Source organism: Pseudorasbora parva, chromosome 3 (assembly GCF_024679245.1).
Source record: "Pseudorasbora parva isolate DD20220531a chromosome 3, ASM2467924v1, whole genome shotgun sequence".
NCBI classification, from domain to species: domain Eukaryota; kingdom Metazoa; phylum Chordata; class Actinopteri; order Cypriniformes; family Gobionidae; genus Pseudorasbora; species Pseudorasbora parva.
This window is the reverse complement of record NC_090174.1, coordinates 44,478,343-44,496,036: the sequence shown is the minus strand read 5'-3', so window position 1 is coordinate 44,496,036 and position 17,694 is coordinate 44,478,343. Positions and strand designations below refer to the sequence as shown.

General features: G+C 38.8%; 2 protein-coding genes across 3 annotated transcripts; one reads left to right on the top strand and one right to left on the bottom strand.

The window, feature by feature from the left end:
- Window positions 1-676: 676 nt before the first annotated feature.
- Window positions 677-7,806, bottom strand: phf23a (PHD finger protein 23a). Its single transcript, XM_067439072.1, has 5 exons — window positions 7,188-7,806; window positions 6,534-6,565; window positions 6,168-6,260; window positions 1,335-1,884; window positions 677-1,142 (listed from the first exon to the last, which is right to left on the bottom strand). The coding sequence occupies exons 1-5, from the start codon at window positions 7,213-7,215 to the stop codon at window positions 949-951; spliced, it is 897 nt and encodes a 298-aa protein (XP_067295173.1). The 5' UTR covers window positions 7,216-7,806; the 3' UTR covers window positions 677-948.
- A 257-nt stretch (window positions 7,807-8,063) lies between these two features.
- Window positions 8,064-16,737, top strand: atp6v1aa (ATPase H+ transporting V1 subunit Aa). 2 transcript variants are annotated; one of them, XM_067439070.1, is made up of 15 exons: window positions 8,064-8,216; window positions 8,809-8,907; window positions 9,097-9,225; window positions 9,604-9,818; window positions 10,201-10,338; window positions 10,707-10,858; window positions 11,360-11,522; window positions 12,572-12,680; window positions 12,858-12,980; window positions 13,267-13,381; window positions 13,561-13,624; window positions 13,726-13,929; window positions 14,874-14,968; window positions 15,103-15,274; window positions 15,931-16,737. In XM_067439070.1, the coding sequence occupies exons 2-15, from the start codon at window positions 8,826-8,828 to the stop codon at window positions 16,021-16,023; spliced, it is 1,854 nt and encodes a 617-aa protein (XP_067295171.1). In that variant the 5' UTR covers window positions 8,064-8,216; window positions 8,809-8,825; the 3' UTR covers window positions 16,024-16,737. The 2 variants fall into 2 exon arrangements, with proteins under 2 accessions (XP_067295171.1, XP_067295172.1); XM_067439071.1 differs by lacking the exon at window positions 8,064-8,216 and adding an exon at window positions 8,587-8,605.
- Window positions 16,738-17,694: the final 957 nt, after the last annotated feature.

Below are 17,694 nucleotides of genomic sequence, written 5' to 3'. Positions count from 1 at the left end.
AAATCTTGAACGGCAGCTTAATACACAAATCAAGCAATAAAATTGTCTAAATATGTTAAAATCTGCTTTACAACGGGCAAAGGTTAATCTGAGAACATCCTGCAACAATTTAATTTGTCACAAGACTGAAATATTTCACACAGAACATTACTTTAAAAAATATATAATTACATCGATTAGAACAGTGTTCAAGTTGTACAGATCTGTTAGGGGCATCCCTTATCTAACGCTTCTTATTGCACTCATTCATATCTTTCCTACAGTGCTTCTTGATCCAAATAAGGGGGTGTTTAGTGCCACATGCGCTGAGGCAAGACTGAAAAACACTGGATTAAAACACCACTTCCCCATAATGGATGGGTGTTAATGTACATGGTATTGCATAATAAATCTCAAATAATCATAATTATGGAAAAAATATATATAAATTGTTTTGTGTTTTTTTTAGGGGGGAGGGGGGCGCAAAGTTGTTAAATGACAAACATTGCAAAAAGAAGAAAGAAAAAATGAACTGCTTTAATTGTCCTTTACGCACAAGAAAATGTCTTGACTTGTAGCGAGATATGGCCTGGATATATAAGTGTAAGGATGTTTGGTTTGAAAAACCAGAGGGCCAAGAGATTTTCATTTATTCATCCACATAATATATGGTCATAGTGAACATTTTCCACCAATATTAATTTTAGGTTTATTTGTGTACCATCAAAACACAGTAGTGCAAATAAGTGCATGAGTTTTAGGACACCTTAAACCTGAAAGCCATTTAACATCATAAACCAAGCCCAATCTGTCAACACAGAACAAAAGAGAACAAATGGAGTTATATAAATCAACTTTTTTAATTTAACAGAAACTAATTAATAGTAATCAGAAACGTAAAAAGAACAGGCATGAGAACATCTCGTCCATTTAAATACACACAGAGGATCTGCAGCCACACACTGATTCTCAGAGGTCTCTTTTGGCCGTGGAACCCCGAGAGTCCCTGCATCTATAGCAGTAGAAAATGTCAGGTACGTTGGACTTCTTAATCTTAGCGCAGGAGAGATGGACCCATATGGAGCACTCGTCACATTCAATCATGGGACGTCCGGCAAAAGGCTTCCCGCAATAACATGTAATCAGATCCCACGAATCATCACCTACAGTACATGGAACAAAATATGGATGGTTGAAAGACTAATAATGATCAGAAGCAGCCATGACAAATGTGTTATAGCTGAATACATTTATGTACATGTATATATACTCTTTGCATATATACAACCAATGCCAACCTTTTAATTGCACTTTTTCAAGTGCAATATTAACATACAGTCTAATCTGACACTTACCAGACTCCACCATAATATCCTCATCGGTCACCAGTGTGTCCGTTTCGCAAGAGCTCAGGTCTGTTTCCTGATTGGACTCCAGTTTAAGCCCAGCCTCATGCATGTGAATGGCCTGTTCCGTTAGTCCCTCCTCCTTTTGAAGTCCCTCATTCAATGGGCTTGTGGATGTAAAGTGACTCTCAGCCTTTACTGACCTCTTTATTTTCTTCAGTGCCGTTTTCGACTGTTTGTGCGCCCTTGCCTCCGAGATGCTTTTTCTCGGCCCTCCTAAAGATAAGCGGCCGAGTTTCTTCACCTTCTTCCTCTCAGCTTTACTATGAAGATGGATCTGGTTCAGAGAGTCTTTCAGTCTCATCTTGTCTAAGGAGCTGTCCGACTGAAGATGGCTGAACTCTGTGCTGCTGCTGTCAGTCTCAGCATTGTAGACCAAGCTGTGAATGTTGTTGAGGTCGGAGTGAGCGTCCGTCCAGCTATCCTTTACAGACCCTTCACCAGAGAGCTCAGAAAGCTCATGTGTACATGGAGATGAAGACGGAGACCATGAACTCTCCTGGAAACACACATCAGCACAATTGAATAAAAATGTAGTACCATCATAATGCATTCAAAACCGGAACGTAAGCTTATGAAAGGCATAACTTAAGTCATAATATTTTTTCAAATGAGTCCGTGCAAAAATGTCAGTTTTGAATGTTGACATTACTGTATTTTACATTTTTTTATTAAATCGAGAAATTCTTTAAAATTTGACATGAACTACAGAAAAAAACACGGATGCAGGAAACGTTTTTTTTTTTAAACATGAGATATTTAATTTAAATAAATCAATGGATTTAATTAAATTCCTCTTGACTGCTCAAATGTATGAAACCTACACATTATTTTAACAATAATGTATTTTACTTTCATAAACTTTCACTTTTTAAAGGGGGGGTGAAATGCTGTTTCATGCATACTGAGCTTTTTACACGGTTAAAGACTTGGATTCCCATCCTAAACATAGACAAAGTTTCAAAAACTAATGTTGGGCGTTTGATGGAGTATTTCTGTGTTAAAAATACTCCTTCCGGTTTCTCACAAGTTTCGGAGAGCTTTTTTCGAGTATGGCTCGACTTGACGTTAATAGACCGGAAGGTCCTTGTATGGGCCTTACGGGTAGCCTGACAAGCCAGACCCACATCAAGATGTTTGGTCTGGAAACTCACCATAGACAGGGCTCAATCCGAGGGGCGGGATAAACGGTTGTCTTTCAAACTCCCTCTGATTGCGATAGGATAGCGCTACACCAACCAGAGCAACAAAGGTGAAGCAGAGCTCGCTGACTGATTAAACATTCGCCGTATCCGGTCGGCTAAACTACGAACACATCTTCCCTTTTTAAGAATGACTTCAGTGCCGCTCTTTGTTCTTTTCTCAGAGAAAAGCCTAACTCCAAGTCTTCCAGAGTCGCAGTCAAAGCTGATTCGAAAGACCGCCGCTGTTCGCCAGTTTACTAGAAGCACGCAAACGCAACTCGGCCGTCGTCATTATAGCCCCGCCCGCCGACTCTATACATGATGTGGATTGGACCGTCCAGATTTTGAGGAACACAGCTCAGAATGGTATTGAGAGTTCCTAGACGACACTTGCGGGCAAATTAAATTTGCTGCCGCTAGGGTGCGTCTAGATTTCTAGGCTACCGTACGGGCTCTTCTCCCGGTAGGGTACGTGCGCGTGACTAGAGCGAGAGAGGAAATGCATGCCTGTAAACACTGCTCTCAAGCTGCAGATCCAGTCGTCCGTGAACACTTATATCGGTTATAGTCCACGCCGCGCTCCACTTCATTCCTCCACTTTGACATCAAGCGACTTCAACGCTTCAGCACAGCATTCCGGGAAGGCAGCGCTGCATTTGAACCGATTTGAACGCAGAAATGACGGGAAGCTTCACAACATCGCATCGTAAAGTGGATCTCCACACTCCAAGAAGTGTGTTTTTGACGGAGCGGTCCCAGCGATAAAAGTTGGCTATCGTCGCGTAAGTAACGTTAAACATCAGTAAACGACACGATCGCGTGCTTCGTCATTCAAATGCCCCAACGGACTTCATTGCTGTTCTATGTATAACGTTACACAAATCTGACGTGCAAAACCGTTTTGCTTGCTACTGCTAAGGCATAAACCGAATCATGTCCTCATAAACTGCGAGTAAAGACACAAATGTTGACAGGCCACTAAATACAGTACATACCACAGAGACGGACGTCCTGCTGTCGCTGTTTCTATTTCAGCCTCCGAATTAGATTTTGGATCATATCTATTAGCTGAGATCGATAGCCATGGGTTTCTCCACGCTTGAGGACGTCACCGCTTTGCGCATTCGTCATTCTTTAGCTCCGCCCACACGATACACCTCCAGGTGCTCGGTTTTTTCCAGAAAGACTCGGTACAGCCCATATTTCTTTTATAAATATAATAAAACTTAAGACTTTTTGGAGATATGAAGGATGCAATACTACTCTATAGGTACTCAAGATTGACATGAGATTGACTGAAACAGTGTTTCACCCCCCCTTTAAAGTAAAAAGACCTTAATCATGATAATTAATCCATGTTACTATCATGGCATTTTAAGCTAAAATAAAGAAGAGTTTATTATTATTATAAAAATATTATAATGTTACTACTCTCAGGACCCACAGATATTCCCCCATTGCATTATTTTACATTATATTCAACATTATACATAGCAGTTTAATGTAATGTCACAAACTCTTCTCACGCAGTACTCGTGCTTTCAATGCAGACATTGGTTGGATCTCTTACACAGACACTCTCCCTGGTGTTTAGAAGTTGAACAATAATCTTATAGGTTGGAAACGACATGAGGGTGAGTAAATGATAATCATCAATGATACATATTGTCGCATTTTTAATATGGCGATATCTCGATACAATGCATCGTTACAATGTCAGGTAATTGGTTTATCAATAGGTTGATAAACCAATTGATATGGTTTATGGTTTATCAATAGGCTTGGATATTCATGTTTATCCAAGGGGGTAATCTAGTGCTCGGAAAGCGTTCCACCCCTAGGGGCTGCCATTGCTAACCAAGCCATCACCTGCTGTTAGCATCCCATTGACTCCCATTCATTTGAGTCACTTTGACAGTGAATAACTTTTCATCTGAGACGTTTAAAGACTCCATTTGTCCATTGTTTATTTCTAAAGAAACACGACAATGCATAAAAGGCTCCGTTACCTTGTATCTTACACTATCGCCCCGCAGAAGCTGTTTTTGTAAAAATAGGCTAACGATTGCGTCATAACCAACGCGACTCTGTCGCACAGTTGAGAAATTACCGTATAGACCTGAGGAGACGCTCGCAGGCAATCTTCTACTGTCTATGAGACAGTCGGGGGAACGTAGAGACAAAGTCAGATAAAGTCAAGGCAGAAGAATGGGGAGAAGCCCATAGTGAGCCAAAAGCAACGGGAGAAAATATTTAAACAACGTGATTTAGCTTTCACTTTCCACAACTACTAGAAGACCTACAGCTGTCAGACAGGAGGCTCACGTCACATCTACGTCCTCAAGCTCAGTCTGAGCCTGCGCAGTTCGCTCAGCCATCAGGAAGTGAGTGCTCCTAGGTTGACTTCATTATTTCGCCGTTGACGTCAATGGGGTCGCTCTGTCCATTTCTTTTACTGTCTATGTGTTTATCAGCTAAATTTCCCAAAAGTGAGACATTGTCAAGCAAATGGCTAATCGTATTAATTACCGCTATGTGTCTGACCTTGTAGAGAGCGATACATAAAACACATTACCATTCTGATAAATTGACTTGTAGATGAGCCTGTATAATTCGCTCTTCCACTTCTTCTGAACCAGTTTGCAATAAATGAAGCAAGGGTGTAGCTGTAGAGTTACATTCAATCTATTGTAATTTAAATATGTAATTTTGGTGATCAAAGTTAAGTTAACGGAAAATTAAAACAATTTGCGCTGACCCTTGCGTTTGGTACTTTGGGCTTTATGCATAATGGCCCTGAATGCATTATAAGGGTTAAAGGCCTTCAATGTGTTAATGTTAATTTCCAGTTTCCTCCTAACCTCTACTCATCTTAATCTCTTGCATATTGCTTTAAAATATAGCATTCTGTGTAGGATTCAAATGGATCCGAAACGTTTTCTGGTATGCACGACATGCGCATATGATCTGCTTTGCGCTAGCGTGTCTCTGGACCGGAGCAGACCATGTTTGTGCACGGTGGCAGTTCATATAACACTAATGGGAAACCAGACTTCATTCACCCCAATGGAAATCATATTTACACAGTCTGAATTGTTCCATATCCCCTATATAGGGAACTATGTGCCATTCACCATGTAGAAAATAGTAAATGTGTGAACAAGTGACCGATTTTAGCTGCAGATTCAGCATCTATTTATAATGTAGGAGGTGGGATGCTTTAGATTCTAGAGAGCATGTGATTGACCAATCTGAATGAGAAGCTGAAGAGAGTGAAGTCATAAATCATAGTGGCAGAAGTGAGACTGTAAGCTTTGAATGCTTATTATATCTTATAAATGTGGATTTTGTCCTTATTTTGGAGCACACTAGCTTATAGATAACAGTAAGACTAACATTTCCATACTAAAAGCCTGTGGATATGTTAGACTTTTATCTATAAGCTAGTGTGCTCCAAAATTATGACAACATTCACATTTATAAGATGTAAGTATTTTAAGAGACAACCGTGTCAGCAGCAGGTGAGTACCCCAAAGATGGTCAGAGTTATCCCTTGATTGCTGTAGAAAATGACATTGTTTTATGACGTTCAACTCACTTCTGTTTGAGGTGGAATGTACCCAGCATAGGCCAGGACAAAGCTGCAAAACTTATTGAAATCCTCTACGGTCCTCTTCCTACGCTCTGCAGGCTGGAACAAAGACAAACTACATTAATAGTGATCAATAATGGTGATTAATAGTACATTTAGACAAATAATAATGTATAGAGATATATAATGATGTGACACCAGTCTTTCACAAATCATTTTCAAAATTAAAATAATTTTGCCAATTACGCTCAGTGATCTTATCCACCACAGCCCATCCCCCAATGTTCGGCCACATGTGGCCTAAGCTATAAATAAGTAACGAGGCTGTCACCATTTCAAACCATTACAAAATATAACTGCGACAGCACTTACCAAAGCCTCAGTTTTACATTTCCGGACGGTGTCTGTAAAAGAAACAGAAGACATCTGCGTTATTGACTAACCCCTTCAACGCTGAAACTACAGCGTTAAATGAACTGTCAAGTTAGCTTTAGCTTGAGCTATCTAGATACAGTTAAAGTAACTTAAGAGTCATTTCCGTACGTGATTATTAGAATGCTACCGATGTAAGCATAAGAAATCGATTTCAAAACGTTAAACATTGTTGCAAATGTTTGTGGACTAATTTGCTCGAGTAAACATCTTCACGTCCGAACTGAAGCTGCTTGTGCTAAAAGCTAAAGACGAGCAGATGAAACATCGTCTAGTCAGCAAATCAGAGCAGCCAATTGGTGTCAGAACTTTTGCTCGGAATAATAAGTTATGCTTAGAAGAGAATACTCCCCAATATGCTTAAAAAAATGACATGTTATGTATCTGGCGATAGTATACAGGTCACGTTACTTGTACTTAACCTAAGAGGATATCTCACGGTTAGCATGAGTAGTTACGTTAATCCATTCAGGAGCTCTTTGTTAAATGGGTGTGTTACACGAGGCTCGTGTAAAACTTCGACTTCGGAGTGATAGACTACAATAAAACGAGAAGATAAATATTTATATGACAATAAGAAAAGCGCGTATTTACCTTGGTGATGATCCATAATGCCCAACATGGTGGGGTGGTACCACAAAGTTGGGTTCTTCTTATGGTTGGCTCTTTGATTTCCAGCTAATGACCTTATTAAGTGTACTTTGATTAGCGAAAAGTCTTCCAAAATATATATATGACGTTATATCCGTCCAGTTGCTTTTGAACTTAGTAGACAACAACTAATAAGCTAACGTTACCGCGCAACCGAAGGATTTGCCATATGCTCAGAGCGGTCTTGTGATCAAAATTGCAATACTTAGCAAATTACCAGTTTTTTTCGAAGATCAGATCACGGATCAGATAAAATAAAGCCGACCTGAGTATTAATTCGCCCAGAACTCATTTATCGATGATGATGATGATGATGATGATATGTCGTCGACCAGTCCTCGTTGATAACCATCGAATTGAAGCTTTTGGTTTTAGATTTCCAAAACTAACGACACCTTGATTGTACCCACAACCGCGAAGCAAACGCGAAAAAAACTATTAAGTATTCAGAAACTATCTTTTTGCAACTGCATTCAACAAAGTCTTAAACGTCTGGGTTACGCGCGGTCTCAACAGGAATCACCCTGTGACGCGACCACGCAAAGAGCGCCAGACTTTTTGCGTGATGCATATTGATGAGAATGTAATGAATATGCATGAGTCAGTAAACGATAACACAAAATCTGATAGGAATATTCAGTGTAGTGTTTAATTGTATACATTGATGAAATACTCGGCGTCCAGGGTTTGAAAATGTCAACATATTGCGTGGCTGGTCGCAGTTACGTCCTTATGAGTTATGACATTATGGCGAACACGGGAAATGGGGAAGCTGTTGTTATAAAGGCGCCATGTTGGATCAGTCGCGGTTACCTTTTACACGTAAAATCTCCACTAGGGGAGCCGTAATGGTGCACTTTGGTGTATACGGACTTCCTTAATCCTGCTAGTCAGCTGACCTATGTGTCGTGACAATTTTTTCTCGCTCCAGCGGTAGGATATTCCAAGGATTGCCGTTCATTTCATTCTACAGTAAGACTAATCGTTTCGTTTATATATACAGTATTTTTTTGTATTGCTGCCAGAACAGTCGTTTTGGTAATATCTCATTATTCTACTCTGGTGAAATCTGCTCATTTGCTGATCAGAGGCTTTGCTAGCAACCATCTGCTGTCACCTGACATCCAATGGTTCCTTACGACAGCCTCCTAGATCTCGTAATTCAATAGTTGTGGTCGTGTGAAGGCGAATTTATTTTTATTTTATTTTTTAGCTGTGCTGCGTTTAGTAACGTTACAGCAATCCAATTCAAAAACATTGTTATTTGATCGGTTTAAACTTATAGTGTTGATCTAAATGAATACTGCTCGGCCATAGTGGTTCTGTTATTATTACTATTTGCTGTGTCGAATTTGTCAGTGGTAATTACAATATTTATCATACCAATTGGCAATAAGATTAAATCTCACATTTGCTTTCAAGGAAATAGCTTTGAACTGGAGCAACAAAGTGAACCTTGTGGTTCTATTGGAATTATGAGAAATGAAATGTTGATTTTAGGTTTGGCATGTGTCTGAAAGATGTGTTTTGAATTATTTTTACTGTCTCACACTTCCACTTTCAGGTTTTCTAACACACAAGATGGATTTTTCCAAACTACCTAAGATCCGAGATGAGGAACGTGAGGACCAGTTTGGATTTGTGCATGGAGTTTCAGGGCCAGGTAAAAATAAAAACATGTTCTCAGTGTCCATATGGATAGTTCAAATAAATCGCTTTATAACTAAATTGAACGCACAGCACAAAGTTTCTCTCACAAGCAGTTTATTTTGACTTGGTGTCATAAATATAACTATTGAAGATGTCGGTCATGTGATGGACGGGTAACAGTCTGTGTGTCTGTTCACTGTAGTGGTGACGGCCACTAGAATGGCAGGTGCGGCTATGTATGAGCTAGTGCGTGTTGGACACTGTGAGCTTGTGGGAGAGATTATCCGATTGGAGGGAGATATGGCAACCATCCAGGTGTACGAGGAGACCTGTATCCTTTACCATTCATCAGTGATTTACTTACTCTAAAACCCTTGGAAAGGTTTTTAAAGGAAGGAAAATGTGTATTTCATATCTTCTTTAGTTTTTCTTTAAAGTTATAATAACTCAAGTTTGGTTTTCGCCATGAAAATAGCTCAAGAAGCTGGCATGATGTAAAAAAAAATATTATAATAATTTGTGATACATTTGCACCAACACAAATACTCACAATCATGGAGAATATAATTTGTTATCAAAATAAAGTACCCAAAAATATGTGGCATGTTGCAGATTGCCATGGTATTCATATACCATGGTATATCATAGTGCTGCCACTGTATGTTCTATTTGTATTTTCTATCTATATGTTTTCCTGAGCTATTTATAGCTGGAGTTTCTGTCGGAGATCCTGTGCTCCGTACTGGAAAGCCCCTCTCTGTGGAGCTGGGGCCTGGAATCATGGGCTCCATCTTTGATGGTATTCAGCGTCCCCTGAAAGACATCAATGACCTCACGCAGAGCATCTACATTCCCAGAGGGGTCAACATTGGAGCTTTAAACAGGGACCTAAAGTGGGAATTCTCTCCTTTTCAAAACCTGAGGGTAAGGAACTATGTGTGTGTCTTTCTCTGTGTAAAGGGCCTTCGTGCACCTTGTTTTTTGAGGGGACACCAATGACAGTTCTGCACTTTTCCTAAGACTGTTGAGTCATGATAGTCTAGTGGTATTGTTTTATAATATGCATGGGGGCCGGCTTCATTTTTATATAATTTGCAAATGAACTCGACTGCCAGTGTTTACCCTGCATTTTAATGTATGGAAAAGAGTGTAACTTATTTAAATGGGGAAAAATCCAGGTTTTTGCCTTCAAAACTGCAAAATTCACCAAACGGCAACAATTGTAACAAATATATATTATTTGTTTAGTATATTGAAATGATGTACTGCATGTTTACGTTGATTGGTCTCTCACTGTTTTTTTCAGGTTGGAAGTCACATTACAGGCGGTGATATCTATGGAATGGTGTATGAGAACTCTCTCATCAAGCACAAGATCATGCTGCCCCCCCGCAGTAGGGGAACAGTCACCTACCTCGCTCCACCAGGAAATTATGATGTTTCTGTGAGTCACAATCATCCTCACATGTCCTTAAATACTACCACACATTTATAGACATGCACGTGAGAATCATTCACGGCAATTCAATCTTATTTGTATAGCGCCTTACAATGGCAACAGTTAGAAAAACTGCCCAAGATGTTTAGATAAGATGGGGTAGAAACCTTATCTCACTAAATACTGGAACTTCCCTTTTCACTGTGTGTGTGTGTGTGTGTGTGTGTGTGTGTGTGTGTGTGTGTGTGTGTGTGTGTGTGTGTGTGTGTGTGTGTGTGTGTGTGTGTGTGTGTGTGTGTGTGTGTGTGTGTGTGTGTGTGTGTGTGTGTGTGTGTGTGTGTGTGTGTGTGTGTGTGTGTGTGTGTGTGTGTCAGGATGTGGTACTGGAACTGGAGTTTGAAGGAGTAAAGGAGAAGTTCACCATGGTGCAGGTATGGCCTGTGCGACAGGTAAGGCCTGTTACTGAGAAGCTCCCTGCCAACCACCCCCTGCTGACTGGACAGAGAGTACTGGACGCCCTCTTTCCGTGAGTGTCACTCTTGATTAGTTTTTTGGGGTCAGGGAGATTTTATATAAAAATTAAAAACTAATGATCACGTCATTTATTTGAACAAAAATACAGTAAAAACAGTAATATTGTGTATGTGTATATATATATATATATATATATATATATACATACATACATACATACATACATACATACATACATACATACATACATACATACACACACACACACACACACACACACAGAGAAACATTTATTATTGTTATCAATGTGCTAAATATTTTTATGGAAACCATGATTATTATTTTTTTTTTTTTTCAGGATTCTGTGATGAATAGAAAGTATAAAAGAACAGCTTTTATTTCAAATATAATTTTATGTTGACTTTACAAATGTGTTTACTGTCAATTTTGATCACTTTAATACTTCTTTGCTGTATAGTAATTTCTCAAATGAAACCGTTTTGATTATCAGTTTAACCATTACAGTGAAGTCCTAATTTCTGCCGTTTTGCAGTTGTGTTCAAGGAGGAACCACAGCCATTCCAGGAGCCTTTGGCTGTGGTAAGACTGTCATCTCTCAGTCTCTCTCCAAGTACTCCAACAGCGACGTCATCGTTTACGTTGGTTGCGGTGAGCGTGGAAACGAGATGTCTGAAGTATTAAGAGACTTTCCAGAGGTTGGTATGGCACTGTGTGTAAAGGGTTAAATTTAATTCATTAATTACTCTCATGTCGTTCCACACCCGTAAGACCTCTGTTCATCTTCGAAACGTTGTTAAAATCTCCATGTGACTCCAGTGGTTCAACCTTAATTTTATGAAGCGACCAGAATCCTTTTTGTGCACAAAAAAAACAAACAAAAATAATGATTTTATTCATTTCTTCTCGTCTGTGTCAGCCAGCTCCTGCGTCAAGCATCACACGCATGAGATGTATGGGCTCAAACATAAAAACAAAAAATATTAAGAATATATTTATTATGTATAAAAATATTATGTTAATGTTGTTTAACAACCACAACCAAAGTAAAGCCACAAGTGTGGTCACGCTCTCTACATCTCTACATCCACGCTCCCCATTTCTACAATTAAGCATTCTACAAATAATTTTGTAATATTGACCTTGTCTGGGAAGTTTTTACAGAAGGCTGATGATGATGTTAATCAAATATGTTATTGGCCTGTAAACACCCTAGCAAATGCTGTTCTTTGCAGCTGTGTGGACACAACTGAACCGCAGCAGACAAAAGTTCATTTGCATGTGATATTTAATTAAAAAAATCTTAAATTACAGATATTATTTTGCACTCCTGACATAAATGAATAAATTAATGCCAATGCAACCTAGTTTTATTATGAACCGTGGTCAAATATTGTAGCTGGAGGCTTTAATCTTTATAATGATACCCAGTTTGTCCGGATAAAGTAAGTGTGTGATGTTTTAACGAGCAGTGAATGTTGAACAACAGTAATCTGGGGCCGTCAGCGATCCATGACACTAAAGGGGTTAATTTGCGTTCCGAAGATGAACAAAGGTTTGATGGAATGACACGAGAGTAATTAATGACAAAATTATATTTTTTTGGTGAACTAACCCTTTAATGACCACATACTTGGTCACTATGCTTAATCCTAGGTTTATGAATGTTATATGAAATTCATACCTGGAAAGGTTCATGTGAGCCTGTTGTGCGGTTTAGATGAATGACAGTAATTTTGTTCAATAGCTGACCATGGAGGTGGATGGGAAGGTGGAAAGCATTATGAAGAGAACAGCTCTGGTGGCCAACACCTCAAACATGCCTGTGGCTGCCAGAGAAGCCTCCATCTACACTGGTAAACACAAGAGCCACCTGTAGAAAGTAAAGTGTGCTGTAATGCTTAGTGCCGGTGAATCAGGTTTTATCACGATTATCAATTGTAAATTGAGATGGAACAAAACCTGTAAGAGAAAGTATAGTTTGTGTGTGGATGCATTTTATCTTCATAGATGGTATGGTTTTGTGTCAACAGGTATCACATTGTCTGAGTACTTCAGAGACATGGGCTATAATGTCAGTATGATGGCTGACTCCACCTCTCGATGGGCTGAGGCTCTTAGGGAGATCTCTGGACGTTTGGCTGAGATGCCTGCTGGTATGTACAGTTTAACAATCCCTGTTTTGTGAACCCTAAACTTTTGTGATTGCATGATTGCTAAATCACTTACCATTTAACTTAAAATACTGACTGCATATACTGCATACTTTAAAGTGATGCTTTGTTTTGTCAGAAAAATGTGTGTAAAGCATATCTGAAATGCTGGTTGTTTTTATCACATTCACAACATGTTTTTTTTTTGTGCCAAATTGTACAGCCTTGTCTAGACAAACATTCTTATACTGGAGAATCAAACCTTCCGGTTTTTTGTTTTGTTGCACAGATAGTGGGTATCCCGCATACCTTGGAGCCCGTCTGGCATCGTTCTATGAGAGAGCAGGTCGAGTGAAGTGCCTGGGTAACCCAGAGAGAGAGGGCAGCGTCAGCATTGTGGGAGCGTAAGTACATTCAAATAACACTAAGCAAGCTATTATAGTAAATATTGGATGACAAGTTTCTAGACTCTAGAGACTTGGATGGTTATATTTTTAGCTATTATGTGGGTGTTTATAACTGCATATGTTTCTATTCTTTCCACTCATTTTGTGATCCTTTTAAAATAAATATTTTCCTACAGTGTGTCTCCCCCTGGTGGTGACTTCTCAGATCCTGTAACTTCTGCCACTCTTGGTATTGTGCAGGTGTGTGTGTATATATTAATTTAACCATTTATAAATAAAGCAGAAGTACAATCCTTCATAATTTCTCTTTTTCCCCTTCTCATTTGAACTTTTGCTCTCAGGTTTTCTGGGGTCTAGATAAGAAGCTTGCCCAGAGGAAACACTTCCCCTCTGTTAACTGGCTTATCAGTTACAGTAAATATACACGAGCGCTGGATGAGTACTATGACAAACACTTCCAAGAGTTTGTGCCGCTGCGTACCAAAGCCAAAGAGATTCTACAGGAAGAGGAGGACCTGGCTGAGATTGTGCAACTTGTTGGAAAGGTGTGTTTGTGTCTTAGACACTTAGTTGTTTAGGGGTGTGCAGTGGAGCCAATATATGTATCTGTAATAATTACAAAATTATTTGTTTCTGTACCTGTGCTTGAATAACTCCAGAAGTATTTATTAAGCATTTTATACAGTATTTTTTTTTAACTAATCATGCAAGTTGATTTACTAAGGTTTGCACTTGTCAATGGTGTTTGAGCCGTTACTTACTGTCCAAAAAAAGCACATCTAAAACTACACGCTAACTGGTAGATTGCGTACTTTCCACTTCCGTCTGCGCTTCTTTAAAATTGAACTCACGCTAATTTGCCCTGATTAGTAAATCTGCCCCTATATAAAGTAGCTGATTAGAGAACAAGTTAAAAGAAAATATTCAGTGGTTAAAAATTGCTAAAACATAATAAAATAAATGCATACATAATGCATAAATGCCTACAAATACATAAATGCTTGCAGAGAGTGAACAGAGAAAGATATAACATCATACAAGATGCAGACGATTTAAATAAACAAATCAAGTAGTAGAAAATGTGTATGATGTAGTATTTTAGTTGATCTCACTCGCCAAAGCCCTGATTTGTGAGACGCATTGAGATGGCAACGCGGCAATTTGAGTTGATTGCGCTCTGTTCATTTCATTCATAAAGTTTACACTCATTCACTTCACACTCATTATTGCGTAGAGGATATTTTATAATATTGTGCTGTGATATTGCCTGGCTTCCTGGCTGTTATTTAGCAAACACGAGAAGTGACTGTGTCTGTCGAAGATTTTTTCCTATTATTTGGTAGAATTTGTTATTCGTTTCAAAGCCATTTTGTCTGCCTTTCTGAATAAGGTATTCGCTTCAGGCACGTCCCAAGTGTTGTTTGTATTTTTCTTTTTTTGTATTGATTCTGAATGCATGCCTGGGTTTATTTTGTTTCCTTAACCATAGGCATCTCTGGCTGAGACAGATAAAATCACTCTGGAGGTGGCCAAACTCATTAAAGATGACTTCCTGCAGCAGAACGGTTACACTCCCTATGACAGGTATAATCATCTGTACAATAAAGAATGTGATGTTCCCACAGTCCCTGTTTTTTGACGTCTCATTGTTCCTTGCAGCATGTTTGTCAGTCTGTAATAATGATTTTCTCCATTATCTCCCTGTCACTCTCGTCCAGGTTCTGTCCCTTCTATAAGACAGTGGGGATCCTGTCCAATATGATAGCTTTTTATGACATGGCCCGGCATGCTGTCGAAACCACAGCACAGAGCGATAACAGGATCACCTGGTCGCAGATCCGTGAACACATGGGAGAAATTCTTTATCGGATCAGCTCCATGAAGTTTAAGGTACTGTTACTCAAGTACTGATGTTGGGATTGTATATGTAAATATCCTATAAGCTCATGCAGTTGTGCACTCTAGACAGAGAATGCTCAGTTGCAGAGAACACTTAGGCTAAGAAAAAGCAAATATATTTATTAAGTATATCGAGGCAGGGTTCCAATTCAACTGTCCATCCTATTAAAAACGGCTGGGCTATAAGATAATTGTATGAAAGCAGTATTGCATTTGGCCAGATTTTATAGTCTAAACATAATCATGCACGAATGAGAAACGCTTTGAGGGGCATGCCAGGTGTGCAAGAAGAAATTCCAAAATTGTAAATCAAATACCAACACAGTACACACCCAACGAATATTTGAATAATTCTGGTCCAGCCCTAGTAATTATTACTGTGAAAGCTAAAGTAAAGGTTAGTATACATTTAAAATAACGTAATAACGGTTAGTTGTTTTCCACATGAAACAAATTATTCTGCTGTCACAACCGAAATATGGACAAAGTAAGTAAAAATGAATCAGTTAAATATAAATATAAAATGCATGCAAAAAACATAATATAAATGACAAAATCACATAACAACTAAAACCTAAACATTAAAATAGGTATTACAAATATTAAAATGCCAATTTGACATAATGGCGTGTGTGTGTGTTTTGCAGGATCCAGTCAAAGAGGGTGAAGCAAAGATCAAAGCTGACTACGCTCAGCTGCTGGAAGACATGCAGAATTCTTTCCGCACTCTTGAGGACTAAAAGCGACCTTTGACCTCATGTGTCTCCCACCTCTCTCCTTCTCTGTGCTGTGCAGTGCATTTCCCAGTGCTCCCTTGTGCATGTGTATCTCTCGTCTTAATATACACTAAAGCTGTTCAGCTGATCTCAACGAATGAAAGTCAGAGCCAGTGGACAGCTCTAATCTGAATATGGTCTTCATAAAGCATAAAAGGAGTGTGTTCTCACTCTATAGCTACAATCGTTACTTGGTGTTTGAACTGTAAGATTGTATTTTAGCATCTCAAGCAAATGCCTCTGTGATTTCATCTCTCTGTGCTGTGTCAGGCCCAACACTCAAAGCACAAAAACAAAATTCATCTTCTCTCTTTCTCACCACCTTTCCCACGAGTCCTTATTGCATGTGTTTGGAGCACGGGGGAGCACAGTGTTTATTCCCATCTCCTTTCCCCCTCTGTGACCAATAGAAATGTGTTATACAATAATGGGAACAATGGAAGTCAGAAAGGGATCATTGAGGCTTATTTATTTGAATCTTGTTTTGTCTCATGAATGTGATTTCTGCTTTATGTGTGTACCTTTGACTGTTCATCATATTCATGTGAGTGAGTTTGCGCGAGCGTCTGTGAGTGTGTGTGTGGGTAGATTATTGTGGCTTCTGTAGTGGTACATTTATCGTGTGTGCTGTTGTGTGTTCAGTTCCAAAAAAAATTAAACCATTGGAAACTGTTTAAATGACTGTTTTATAACAAAAATGTATGATTTGTGTCTATTCTTCTCACTAATTGTTTGTACACAACTGTTCAAAAGTTTTGGGGTTGTTGTTTTAATATATTTTAAAATGTAAACATCTAAATTTTCAGCAGTCTTTAGTGTCACACGATCCTTCAAAAGTTATGCTAATATGCTAATTTGTTTCTCGAGAAACTTTATTGTTGAAAACCGTAAACAGACAAAAAAAGTCTGTTTTGTGGAAACCATGACAATACAGGATCCTCTGAAGATTTATATCACTATAAGGTTTGATCAATGCTAAATAAAGTATTGCTTTCTTTTAAAGAAATAAAGTGACGTACAGTGACCCCAAACTTCTGAACGGTAATGTAGGTCTGTGTTTCTACATTTAAAAGCTTTACAAATGAACAATATATCACACACCTGTGGCCATTTTTTTCCTCAGAGACGAACTTGCGTTGGCCTGGCCTCATGGAAATTTTTACTTGTAAAAGTTTACTCGCATTGTTACTTCTGTAGTTACATGAGACAAGGAAAGTTATCAGCCAGTGATTATTAAAACTTGTTTATTTGTCAGAAGGATAGATGTCGATTTTTCACAGTAAAAAAACCTAAGTTCATGGGGCAAAACCAGTCACAAACCAGCTTTTTCTGAAGTGAACATCCTGGTGGGTTCTATAAAAGGCATGTAGGTTAAAATTAATTTAATTTAAAACAGCATACTGAAGCACAGAACAAGTATTGAGATTAGGCCTCTTTAGAGAAAAGGTATTCATTGTTGGGTGCTGAGGTCGGTTTCTGATTGATATAACAATGATACTTGATCATTCAGTATCATTCACATCAGAGTCTACCACCTTACATCTATCATATGCTGTTATGATCATGTGAAAATGCAGCTTTTAGTACTACAAATATAACAGCAGACTGGATTAAATAAAACAAACCATAAACTGA